Consider the following 14353-nt stretch of genomic DNA (forward strand, 5'->3'; position numbering starts at 1 on the left):
AACTATTAGCAAGGTATATGAGATTTTTCTTCTGGACCTCGATAAAAGTTTGTTGAAAGTATACAGACCATATCTAAAATTACTTGCAGATCCCTGCTGTAGGAAATGTGTGCTTACAGACTCATCAAACAGTGCTCAGAAGGCATTGAATAATGTCTTCTAACTGTATTTTTTATATCTTGTTTTCTTTCTAAGTGCCAAATAACATTTGAAAATTACGTTTCTCATTCAATAGACATGACTTTTTTCACCATTGAAACAGTTTCCAATAAACATTTATATTCGTACTTATGCCCAACATAGACTTTTTCTTTAGTGAGGTACTGTTAAACCTAATTATTAAACCCTCAAGCAACCTTTGCAGTGCATCTTGAAAACAAAGCAAATGATAATACACTGAAACACAAAAGAAACTTCTATAGTCATGTGTATTCAAATACAGAGATTGTAAACGGGCAGAATGTGGTGCTGCAGTTGGCAACGCGTATATGACAACGTGTATGGTGCAGTTGTAGATTGGTTACAGCTGCTAAAATGGCAAGATATCAAGATTTGAGTGAGTTTGAATGTTGTGTTATAGTTGGTACACGAGCGATGGGACCCAGCATCTCCAGTGTGGTGATGAAGTGGGGATTTTCCTGCACGAGAATTTCACAAGTGTGCCGTAAATATCAGGAATGCGGTAAAACAGCAAATTTCCGACATCACTGCGGCTGGAAAAAGACTCTGCAAGAATGGAACCAACAACGACTGAAGAGAATTGTTCAACCTGACAGAAGTGCAATCCTTCTGCAAATTGCTGCAGACTTCAATACTGAGCCATCAACAAGTGTCAGCATGTGAACCATTCAACAAAACATCATCGATAGGGCTTTTGGAGTTGAAGGCTCGCTCATGTACCCATGATGACCGTACGACATGAAGCAGCCTGGGCCCGCCAACACCGACAGGACAATGCGACCTCCACCCACCCGTACTTCTATGTATTTATGGAAAAGCCTGAAGGATTGATAGTATCAATTCCCTCCAACACTACTTCAGACATTAGTCGAGTCCATGCCACATCGTGTTCCGGCACTTTTGACACACAAAAACTGTTGGTAGTCCTGGCTGCACCAGACAAGAGGTGTACTTTTGTGTGCTCGCTGGGGCCCTACACGATATTAGGCAGGTGTACCAGTTTCTTTGGCTCTACAGTGCATAAAATTAGGAAGACATAAAACACAAGAAATTGCAGGTAGAGAATGAAAGGCTTGCAGAATTTGCTTGAGGGAGCAATGGAAGACTGGATTCAGTGTGTACGCCACACTGGAAATCTGCAAGGTTACTTTCTTAAGCAAGGGATCTGAGAAAAATTTGTTGAAGGCATTTTTATTGCTTCAGATGATTCCTTGGATAGTGAATCTTCAGAACCTGACACTTAAACAGTAGTAAATGCATTAAATGTTATGTTTCTTGTTCCTTGCATCTCTCAAAAGCTGTAAATGCTGTTTCCTTTCTCTGCACCCTTTCCTGCCATCTTCCCTTTCCTCTTTCTCCCAAAAATGTGTCATCATGAAGTGCAACAGTTACAGATCGTGCACTATCTTTGCTGGTATGATTGTTGACATTACCTTAGGGAGCACAAGACCCATGTTTTCTGCTTTGTACCTTAGTTTCAAAATAACATACAAAGCTAAGAAATGATAAATATTCACATAATCAAAGCTGACATAGCTTCATAATAAATTTTTTAATTACAAAATAATAAATTAGTTTGGAGAGACTGTCGTTTCACTACAGTATTTTTGAAAAGTTTTCTTGATGTATTGTTTCGCAGTCATAATAAATTATTTAAGTCACAGTCCGCGTCTGGCTATAAAATCTTTGTTGCAATGAACTATATGTCAATTTTGGGTATCATTTCTTTTTAAAGAGACCGTCTTGTTATGCAGTGTGTCCCAGGCAGCATTGCGTGATGACATATTTTGCTAGGCTTGGCTCGACATATATAGAGTGAAAACTTCGGACAACTAAGGTGTGCAGTGAGGTTACTGGTGGTAGACGCATACAGAAAAGGTGGAGGGATATGTTCTACATTTGCATCTCCAACTGCCATTTCCAGTGCTCCATAGTGTAATATAATTTTTATTACAAGGTATTTACCTGTATGAGTACATACAAGTACACCTCTTGTCTGGTGCAGCCAGGACTACCAACAGTTTTTGTGTGTCAAAATAAGCAGCAAAAAGACTGTGATGACACACTCTTACTGTTGGCACATAACACTACAAGAGGAACTTAGTGCAAGGCTTGTAGTCTTACGCAAATGACTCAAGTGCTAAATTTTGCATAGCAAATATAATATTAATGCTGATTTTTGAGTGACAAACACTTTTGATAGGTTACAGTTAATAGTTGGGCCATATATTCGCACCTTTTCTTGATTTGCATAATCTGCTAGGTCTCTCTTGAAACCAAGTAAAGTAAAATTGGCATTGCTATGGAATTAGACCAGAACGAACTGGGATTTGAAAAAAGAGAAGCTTTTCTTCATAGTGCTGTGATTATTAAAATTATTGGCTTGTGTTGCTAACTGGACAGAGGGGGGCGGGGGGTTGTAGATGGAGACCAAAGCTTGTGTACAATACACAGATTTAAATGGGTGGAGGGTGAAGTAGTTTTGCGGAGGTGAAGAGAAGACCACAACCACCGCCACATAGAATTCAGAATTTTTCCTCGAGCACTTCACAGCTCTCCCTCCCAGTCTGACACATAGTAATAGTTATGCAACCTTTCTAGTTTCTGCATGTTTTTGTCACATGTTTTACCTAATAAAGAAATATTTCTGTGTAATTTTAAAGGTCAACTCAAAATGGTTGATTTTCCCCATAATTTATAACCATTTTCTTAATTTCATTGCATGTGAACTTTTTTTTCCCCCTCCACACTTTGTGTTCTTCAATACCAATGTAAAACATGGAGTGTTTATGTTCTTAAATCATTAATAAAAATTATGAAATTTACCAGTTTAATTTTAATTATGGATAAATTTAATGCCTTGTCCATAAAGTTAGGTAACTGCTCTGTCGTAAGGAGGTTTCAGTTTGCGAATGCTGTAGCTGTAGACAGTGACACTGCGTCCAGGAGAATTGTCATTCATGAAATATATAGAAGTACAAATGCGTAATTGTTAAAATTTTCTGAACGGTCTTTACTAATATTCACAACTGTGCCCTCTTTTCGGCTCTGTATATTCTATTTTCATGGGTTCTTCTGTTGGGCAATTTATTCCATTAATTGTGCAATCTTCAGAGCTTCCAATCCTGTCTCCTGAATGTTGTTCCTTGTAGGTCAGCTTATCTTTTCCTCTAGGCAACTACCACATCTGTTTTCTTTAGCCCATTTCTTTTTATTCATGAAATTCAGGCTTTACTGTCGTACACTTCACTGGCCTGTGTGCTAGTGTATTGCTGTTGGGTGACAGACACTTCTTATTTGCAGTGGGGAAATATAAACATACGTGTATTAGGCTTGTCAAATATCACTATTCATCCCTGTTAAAAGTTCTTGCTTCCTAGGTAAAAGCTGTCAAAGCCGTCGTACGTGCTCAAAGTCCTAGCAGCTGTATTGTTCTGAAATTAGATTTTCTCTCTTATGACAAGTTTGTTTGCACCAAATGATTTCAGATACACTTTCCATTGTACAATAATGAGTGAGCAAATTCCTTGATTTGTTATGCAGCATAAAATGTGATTACCAAGGTAAACTGTACTGGCGTATTGCAGGCAAATTTCACCTATCTGGTCTGATAGAACTCTCTCTCTGCACTCAGGTTTATATTTTATGTGCTTTTCGAAATTAGAATCTTGTACCACAAAATATCATGATCATGATGTTTTGGTTGTTAGTGTTAATCAGTTCATTGTTTGCCTTCTGTGCTTGTTAGGTGTTCATTGTGCCATTGATTGCTTAGTTAGAACAAGTCATATGTATCGGTCTTTCTTTAAGAAGAAAGAAAGGATAATTCTAAAAATTATTTTCATTAATTGGGATTTAATCAGCATAGGAGAAAACTGATTTACTTCTACTGATGAATGTCCACAAATTACTGAAAGTTATTCATTTTAAGGATATGTATTGTATGATTTAAATTAATAAATAAGTTATAAGGCATATAGTATCTTTGAGTTTATTTGCTAGACATGAAGGCCTATATCACAGCACCAGGAGGAGTTGACAAATGTCTGCTGATCCTCAATGAGAAGGTGAGTTAGCAGAAAGTAGCATTTCTGTCCAAATGCTCCGCTTAACCTTCTAGTATATGCTGGGTGATACTAACTGAGTTAACTATGCTTTCAATTGTCATCACATTGGTGTAGCCCATGGAACCTGCAGTAACACTTAACACTTACAGCAAATAATGCAGTTGATTAATTATGTAGTTTTGTCAACGAAAGCCAGTAGTTGGCTTTTTAATATTCTCCTTTCTTTTGCTTTCTTCTTGAATGAATAACCTTTTTGAAAATAATTGTAATCATAGGATACTTGGATTTTGTAAATTGAGATAACAGAAATAGTACTTAAAAATGAGGTTTGGTGTTTTCATTATCCGAATTTAAATTAATGGGCATATCCATGTCAAATATTTAAATCACCACCAAAATGTGACATTTGCATGCTGTTGTTGAACTCATCGGTAGTGGTGTTAACAAATATTTTGTGTCTGTGTGTTAAAAAGTCTGCACTGGGTCTGTAGAGTAATATGAACTGTGTAGAATAATATTGTTTCCAGATATACATGTGATGTAAGTCTTGCTGGGGGGGGGGGGGTGTTTGTAAGTTTGTACACAACCTCTTTTCAAAGTTTCAAATTGGTTACCTTCCTTAATGAAATTAAGTTACTGAACCTTGTTGAAATAAGGAAACAAAATGTTAAGCCCTTCATGTAGTGACTTGCATATGTCTTGTTATGCTGAAAGTCAGGTCACAGGACAGAGAAACATATCTTAAGGTGACATTGGATTTGCTGCTTTGTCAGTTTTGTGAGTGTTGTTCTTGAAAATATCCTATCAAGCTGTGTAATACCAGATTAAATATTGTTGTCATTTAGTTATGATTTCTATTTATGATGCAGATAGTCAACCAGGTGACTCCAGCAGCAGAAGAACCTCAGGCCCCTGAAGAAGAAAGTACAGAAACGATGGTCCCTGCTGATGTGCGATGCCAATCACCTCTTCCCAATGTGATACAGACTCCAGAAACAGAGGAAGCTGGTGCCAGTGACAGTGGAGCAACACAGGAGGCCCCATTAGCAGCAAGCAGCCCATCAGTTCCTGTTGCTCCCAGCCTCAGCCCACCAGCTGTTGTTAATTTTTCGCAGAGCCGCGAGATTTGGCGCCGCAGGGCTGAAGCGGCTTCTGCCTGTTCACTTACACCTAAGCCTACCCAAGCTCCCTCACCTGTCCCATCACCGTCACCCGTACCGACACTTCGACAGAAACAGACCCCTGATCTCGTGATGGACTTGCCTGACAAGTCACCGTCACCACCCGACGAAAGCAATCGAAGTACTGGACCGGAAAGTCCAGATATGACCACTGCTGCTGAGCGTTTTGCGAAACAGAACCAGTGCACTCTTAAAAAGAACACAAAGGTCAGTAGTGTGGCATCTGCATGTCCTGTAGCTGGTACCCAGCAACAAACGGATGCACAGACACAGACACAACGTGCACGTCAGGCTGTCTCTCCTGCAACCAAGCCTGTACCACCACCATCAAAACCTCAGGTAAAAGTCAAGCCACAAGTCTTGAGAAAGCCAGTTCTGCCAGCAGCACCAGTTCAACCCTCACCAGAACCCATTCGTAAGGATAGGCCTACCTCTCAGGAACAACATGCAGCTGACTGAAGAGGCTGTAGTTACAGTCAGTTGAATTGGTGCTAAATTGTTTGCACTAATACAGGAATTATACTATAGTCATCCTCAAGATACAGTAAAGATGTACCTTCAGATTTCTTTTCAAAAAAAATAAAACTCTTGCTTTGTGAACTTGGATCCACAGCTGCAGTTATGGCCATGTACAGACAATACTCAACATATATGTACTTTGCAGTGTGTCATGGTGGCCTTGCCAATTGGTGGTGCCTGGTACTCCCTCCTTGCTAAAGTAATATAGTAGTGACATCTATGATAGTATATATATACACACGCATATATATATATCATCCTCTGTTAGTCTGAATAAAAATAAAAGGATTGCAGAGGTTATTTAACATTTTGTGGCAGTGAAGATGTTTGTTACATCAAGATATTTTTTACCCTTAATGTGTGTAATGTTAGTCATGTGGCTGTGCTAGTATTGTGCTGAATTTTTGATGTATGGCTCTTCATAAAGCAATCCCTTTCATAAGCTTTTGTAACTTCCTTATTGCTGTCTAACTATGAGTTTATTTGTATTCTCTACCATTAGTACTTTTCATCATTTGCATCCCTGTCATATGTACAAAGGAAAGGAAAGTAACTTTTAACTTTAGTGTTACTATTTCTTATTCTTACTATTCTGTGTAGCATTAATCTAATTCATATTTTTTGGTACTCTTGCTTTTCACATTGTTTCTGATCCTCTTCATGATAATAAGAGAACTTTTACCTTTAAGGTGCCATAAATTTCTCTGTCACAAATATAAATGTGTCACATTGTGCTTGGCTGTTGTAACAAAATTGTAAGCTGTTCGTATCCACTATTTGTAATAGTACGTACAGTACTTCAAAGCAGTTGTTAACATTATATTATGAATGAAAAGTATGTAATGGATATCATCAGTAGTTCTTCAGTATGGGCATATTGTGAACTGTCATTGGTGAAAACCTCTCTGAGAAAATTTGATCACTCATTTGTTTTAATTCTTGTATCAACATATTTTTCATCTCGTGCAGAGCTTCTTGCTACTCTAGATTTTACAACAGAATGTAGCTTTCTTGGTCTTTCTTTCTTACTAATTCATGAATTTTTTCCAACATTTCTGTCCTTGTTGGTGGGCGAAATTCGATATTTGTGTTCTGTATTGAACAAAATGTGTCTCATGCTTGATGTTGTTTGATAACTATCATTTTGTTATATTAGAGTTATTTTAAAAGACTGAACTTTGTAATAAATATATTCACATAACTGTGTACAATAATGTATGTGCTGATTGTAGCATAAATGTAGGTTTTCTATTGACACTGTTATCTGTGTGTGTTTGTGTGTGTGTGTGTGTGTGTGTGTGTGTGTGTGTGTGTCACATTAGATAGAATGACATAAGCTATCTACTATCTACTATGAACTGACAGAATGGTACTATTAAAATTGTCTGATTTTACAATAAGTGTAGAGTTGATGATATGTGATGTATTTTTGCATGTTTATGAAGATAGTCACAACTTTGTAGTTCCATTGAACTGGCTTTTGTTAAATGAAATGATCCAACCTCTAGTTCAGTTTATATCAGTATTATGTACAAAAATCGCCTAAGATCATGAGGCCTAAGTTGAGCCCCACTTACCTTACGGATAACTGCTCAAGTGTATCACAATTAAATATTTTGCTGTAAATTTCAGTCAGTGATACGAAAATTTCCATGATTTTGTTAAAATACAGACATTTGGTTCTGGTAACACTATTCTCCTATTGTAAATGTGATAATTGCTCTTGTTCTTTACTTGGAGAGATTATTCATGTACTCAGTAATACTTGAATATGATGTAAAAAAATTGAGTCATTTATGTAAATTCTGCTTATACCCATTCTTTCATGTGATACTTAATATTTCTGTGTAGAATAAGTTTTTTTCTGTTACTTGTAAAAAGATGTTACTGCAACCACTGTGGAAGAAGTTTAGTGCTGATATAAAATATTTCCATGATTTGTCTTATTGCCAAATTATGAATTTTTGTTCCATAAAACATTTGAAAATTCCTTAAAACTTTATTTGGTTAGTGCAGAGAGACACCATGTATTTTTTCTTTCTTTTTTCTTTTTATTATTTAAGAAGTAGTTACCAGAGATTAAAAAACATGTTTATCCCCAAAATCTTTCATTGGTTAAGTTTAATTGTGAATGAGTGAATTGTTAACAATTTTGTTATATGAATTACTTTGTCACCTAATTTATACTCAAATATAACTGTAGAATAATCTGTTTCTAAGTATGCAAATCTTTCTCTATGGACTCAACAGCAATATGAGATTAGATGTGAAATGAACTAGATTCTGAAGGGATTTCACATTACTTTAAGCTGCTATTTTTGTGTGTGTATGGTGCGATACATGATTTCCACTGAAAGATTTTATATGCAGAGAATTCATACAGTATGAAACTTGTATTACAATTGCTGGAGGAATATGTATACATCTAAATTTATATGAACAGTTTCTTATTTCTGTGTTATCCAACTGCTGTTAGGAACAGAACATGGTCAAAAATATGTAGCATATTACCATTTTCTCTTCTACCATAAAATGTATTTGCATGTTACCACTTAATAATACCCATGAGTCCAAGAGGTAGCTTACTTCATAGGACTGTGTACTAGGAAAGGATCTAGGAAGAGTTAGTATACTATCAGATGATAGTACAAAGGCACTTCTGTTAGGAGCTGCAGTGTCAGTTATTAATATTGTTAGCTTGGGGTCATAGAAGAGAGAGTGAAGTGTTTGGTATATAAATAGAACTGTAATGGGGCCAGCAGTAAGGCCATTAAACATCTACAGGTGAGATGTGCCACTATGATGGAAACATAAATATCTGCCACTCTGAATCCGAATCAATTTTTCTAATAGAGGAAGAGAGAGATAAATAATAAAAAGAACACAGACCCATCATATTATGGGTAGAGTAGCCTTTGTCACTTAGTGACAGACAGAGTTCACATTCAATGGAGACTGCTTGCCATTTCATTTATTAGTTTCCAGCATATGTTCCTGAGAGACGTGAAACATAGTTAGTTTTGTTGTAGTCGTTAACAAAAGTTCTCATAGTGTGAAAAGACAGAAAACAGAAGGAAAAACACATTACGAGTGTATTTAGGACCTTAAAGAAGATATGAATATTTTATGTTACTGTTTTTAAATTACCATGATAAGAAAAAATTAAAAGAATTTCCAAAATAGCTTTCTGTTCACAGACCAGCCTTATTATCGTTTGGTAACAGTATGTCTCTCCAGGTTTTTTTCCCTGTCTAGTCTTTTTACAGATCATCATCAAAATATTATGTTGAAATAAGGTTCTCTGTTTATCCTTTTCTACTTACTTCTGAAAGACAAAGATTTTTGTCAACTGATAATTTGCTGGCACCGATCAGGTTTTTGAAAATGGATTACTTCATATCATTTCAGAGATTTTCCTTGAAAATGTGTTATTGATGGACAACCCATCTTAAAAGTCTACAACATTATTGTCTGTCAAATTATTGCCAACCTATATAAATTCTGTTTACTGAAACATTGTTTTGCAGTAACCCAAATAATACAAAGGATACTGTAAAAGGTGACTAGAGATTTGATATATTGTTACATCTGAAAAGATTTTTGAGAGACCATTACCAGTCACAAATTCTTTTGTTGACTAGATATTAAAGTTGGTCTTTAGTCTTGGCATTCGCTGTGGCCATCTATGTTCATATGAAATGGCCGTCTCCTAGTGGCATGTTCAGTTACTTCCATGTCTCCATAGAACTTGTTAAGTACAGTTTATCAACTTGCAGAGGAACTTAAAACACATCAATACAATAAACTCTACAACTTTAATACCTATGTTTATTTGTGTTAACTGTTTTTCGTATTGTCACTGTAGCATAAAGATGAGGTTTGTACCTTGAAAAAAATTTGCTTTATTACATAATTGTGGCAGCTGACAAAAAATTGTGACTGGTAGCAGCCTCCAAAAAACTTTTCCATATTTTTGAAACAGTCATGGTTCATTAACACTTAATATCTCTTTTAATTGTTACATCTTATGCCAAAGCCATTAAAACATACACATTCTGACTTGCCTGACCAAGGAAGGCAGTGTTGATAATTCACTTGTCAGCATATGAGTTGCTTCCGACAGAGAGAAAAAATAATCAAGCTCTGTTGGGAAGGGTATTTTACATGGTGAATCACTGACTACTTGGAGATGAAAAGATTATTCTTCTGCAGTTGTATGTGTGTCACTCTCCGATCTCGGGAAGTAAATTTCATTTTTTTTATAAGTGTGTTTTGTAACCTGTGTCACTTCTCATGTATCACTGAGTGCAGCCTTTATACCTTTCCAAAATATTTGGTTTATTATTTCAAGTTCACTAAGAAGAAAAAACACACATTTTGGTTGCAGTTGGCAGGTACATAAATAGAGGCCACTGTCGTATGGCTATAATGTGGACAATTACCAGAACTAGTCAAAAAGTTTAGAGCTTATATCAGTAACCAGATTGACTGAATGTAATAATCACACTTATGTCATAACAGAAAATATCTTTAAAGATTGTTGAAACACTCTTGGAGTTTCTGCTAGTGTTTTTGCTCAGAATGCGAAGGTCCTATACTTAATTATGCATAACTTAAATCTTTCATTGTTGCAGAATTTTCAGGTGATACATGTTTATTCCTACAACAGAGGATTGTAACTTGATATACACAGTGGTAATAAGCTGATAAATTTTGGTGTTATTGTATCTTCAGTTAAAAAATATTTAATGGTGAGATGATTGCTTGGCGTAAAATATTCAGTAAAATAGAGATTCATGCTTAAACCATTACAGGGTAACAACTGAATAAATGCCGTATAATGTTCACTGTAGTTGCTGTGTGTGTGATATGAAGGAAACTTGTGGCCTGCAACATATTATTAGATACACTTCTATTCTGCTGATTTATAGGGCGCTCTGAATAATGTGATGATGTAATAGTCAGCAACACAGAAATAAAATTTTTGGCAAGAAGCAATATGTATGGAGGGCAATTAACCCACTGACATGGTCAGTGTCTGTACATTATGAAAAATGGGGGAGGGGGGGGGGGGGCGGGAGTTATTTAAATTGAATTCATTTAATTACCAGTGCATTTTGAACAGACTAAGGAAAGGACTTACCTCAGAATTTAATAATTTACTCAGTTCAATTTTATCACCATTTTCTCAACCATCCCGCATTTCCCTCCCTGTTTCTCTCTCTTTCTGTTTCCTTTCCACTAAGTTCCTAATTGCATTATGCATTCCACTTTTTATTTCTCTTCTTCTTTAAGCCAGCTTTACTTTTCACTGTGTTCCTTCTGTCATTTCTAAACTGAAGGTGGCACTGTGTTTCTCTTTCATTCCTCCCCCACACTTTTTCTCATGTCTTCCCTTCTTCTTCGTCTCCCTTATTGTTATGACTGTTGGGCTCTCTCAGTCTGGGGTCTGAGTATCCTGTGTCTCCTTTCCATCACCCCACAACCAATGCCTCCTTCCTCTTGAAGGAATGAATGTTGATGTTTCAAGCTAGTAGTTGCCCCTAGTATTTACCGTACTCGGAATGTGCCCTCCTTACTTTCCAGCTCTTCGTAAGTAAAGGAATGCAATGATGTAAAGGACATTTGATTCTTTTTGTAATAGATTTTTAGTAAATCTTGTAAAAATGCTTTAACAATTGTTGTTAATTACTGTAAAATTTTCTACGTTTTTGTATTATGTCATTGCTCTTGTTGCTTTTTCCTGACAATTTGGCTCTGCTGTTGAAGTTTCCTTCCTGGTATGGCTGTGACTGTCAGATTAGGCTCCAGCAGAAGATTAGCAGTGGGCTTAAACACCAGTAGAAGACAAGGAGAACAATACTGTTCAGACACCTAGAACATTTTATAATACCTGGCTGTGCAACGTATTAGGTAGTTACTGTTATCTTGTTAAAGACAGTAATTTGGCTGGGTTGACTTCAACCAAATCAAAGACACCATTGGTGGTGATGACAGGTATTGCACAGTTGGCCTCCATAACTAGCACATTTCGTAACTAGTGAAAGTAATACTTTACAGAACTAATGACCCAACTCTTCACCTCTTTAACATAAGGCCAAACTTAATTCTTTAAACTATTTTATTGTAATTACAGAGTTCCATATCACTGATCTGTTTTTCAGAAGATCTGTTCAGTACTATGGGAAATACACGCTATTCACAAATTTTGCAATTGGTTCAACTGCTAAATTGACAGAAGTATTGGATAGTAACTAAAAGCAAGTTTTTTATATCCACCCCCGAAACCACTTTACATGTTGTCAATTTAAAGTAAACACCATTTTAATCTTTTTTTAAGTTTATGTAAAATTATGGCTGGAGTGTGGAGCAAGTAAGAGGAAATTTCACACTACTTCATATAGGTATGTTTCCAGAAATAATGAATTTAGGATGTCGGGCCGAACAATGACAGATAAATGCTTTCAGAGTTTAGTTCATTCTACCTTTAATTTTGTTAGTACTGTATTGATACTACTAGTAAAGACTCAAAATCAAAGATCTGAAATACCTACAGGATTTTATATCTGTATACAGATATGCTTTACCAACCAGGTGGAGAATTGCAGAATGTTTCATGGTCATGATCAGAAGGAAACAAATATATGTAAAATTATATACAAAATTGTTTTGTATGCTGACTTTTTTCCCTACATGAATGGAAAGCCTGTAATATAGTATGTATTTAAGTTAGAACTAATCCAACATATGCTGTAGATGCTTCATTTACGTATACCCTCCAACATTCAACGAAACTTGTATTTTTTAAATATTTGCCTTTTTAGACTTTTGTAATGTGTGTATATCATTGTACCAATGTTAATAAGGGAACATAACACCAAAGTTAATATAAATTATAATCAATGAATATTTTGGACAATTGTAATTGTGTAACTGATGGAATCAGCTTCCAAGTTCAGTATTATTCATTGTAGAGGAATGATGGAATGTGTTTTGTATTATGTATTTTTAATGTTGCCATTATTCTGGCAGCTGTCCTTTGTTTATACAACTAACTGTAGCATTTGGATATGTATACTACTTCAGAGTTCAAGCTGTAAGTATGTAATAAACTAATCTGAAGTTGAATGCCAGCTTGTTTTTCCGTCCTATATTGTACCTGTAAGCTCAAGAAAAGTTGTGTAACTGTACTTGGATGATGTGGTTATTGACAAAAGATAGTGGGAACTACATGCACCAAAAGGAAAATTCACTTGAGATAATTTAAAAAAAAAATTGAGGCAGAATTGCTGGCAATTTTTTACTTTCAGGACGCGATACAAGGGTGTGTGTGTGTGTGTGTGTGTGTGTGTGTGTGTGTGTGTGTGTGTGTGTGTGTGTGTGTGTGGGGGGGGGGGGGGGTATTTGTTCGCAATCTTGGTATCGGTGCTGAAAAACTTCAACTGTTAGGTCCTTTAACTTGTCAGTCACATTATTTTGAGTGTTTTCCAGAACTGCAAAATGATGTCTTTGTTATGACTTTTTTTTCAATTCCAGGAAGAGAAAAAGGTCACAAGGTCTCAGATCAGGTGAATAGGGGGCCTGTGAAATAACAGGAATGCCTGTATTTGCCTTTTATCTAGTTATTCAGTTCCAATATTTGAAATAAGATATTTCACACACATAACAGCGAATATTTATTTCTGTCATTTATCTTCTCACGTTACATTATTTTATGTTAGTTTTCAGCACTATGTTTCTTTTGTTTCTCTCTGTCTCATATTATTATGTCTTTCATTTGTGGATTTTGTAATAGAACTGTTTTATTTATTTTTATCTTTCTGTAACATTTTTAAAGCATCTGGAAGTAAGTTTGTGCCATATCGCTGTAGTTGTTTTGTACTGAACATGTTTAGGGAGAATTGATGAGCACCTAGACCAAAATTAGTAAGGCAGCTGCAGAACAAAACTACATAAGTCAAAAATGTAGAGCAACCTAGAAACAGAATGTATACTCAACATATAGCAGAGATGCTGAGAGTCACAGGTAGGCCTCCATCGTCAGTATTGGGCAAAAAAAAAAAAAACACACACACACACACACACACACACACACACACACACACACACAGAGAGAGAGAGAGAGAGAGAGAGAGAGAGAGAGAGAGAGAGAGAGAGAGAGAGAGAGGGGGGGGGGGGGGGGGTCTCTATCAGCCAAGGCCAGACTGCGAGCATGGGTGGAGAAGCAAACTGGGTGGTGGGGGTAAGGAAAAGACTGGGGCGGAGAGTGCGAGGGATGGCGAGGTAAGGTTAAGTGCTGCTTGTGGGAACATACCCGGGGGGGGCGGCAATGGAAAAGGAGAGAAGCAAAAAAAATAAAGGACTGTGTATTGCTGGAATGGGAACAGATCTGCTTGATTCCCTCTG

General features: G+C 36.4%; 1 protein-coding gene across 2 annotated transcripts in view; it reads left to right on the forward strand.

Annotated features, from left to right (window-relative positions):
• LOC126483785 (SLIT-ROBO Rho GTPase-activating protein 1-like) overlaps positions 1-13075 on the forward strand; it is a 510581-nt gene extending 497506 nt beyond the window's left edge. For both annotated transcript variants that reach the window (XM_050106944.1, XM_050106945.1), the window contains exon 15: positions 5117-13075. In XM_050106944.1, the coding sequence (XP_049962901.1) occupies positions 5117-5887 (771 nt within the window). In that variant the 3' untranslated portion in view covers positions 5888-13075. The remainder of the gene's footprint in view (positions 1-5116) is intronic.
• The last annotated feature ends 1278 nt before the right edge of the window (positions 13076-14353 follow it).

This window comes from Schistocerca serialis, chromosome 6, assembly GCF_023864345.2.
Source record: "Schistocerca serialis cubense isolate TAMUIC-IGC-003099 chromosome 6, iqSchSeri2.2, whole genome shotgun sequence".
Lineage (NCBI taxonomy): Eukaryota > Metazoa > Arthropoda > Insecta > Orthoptera > Acrididae > Schistocerca > Schistocerca serialis.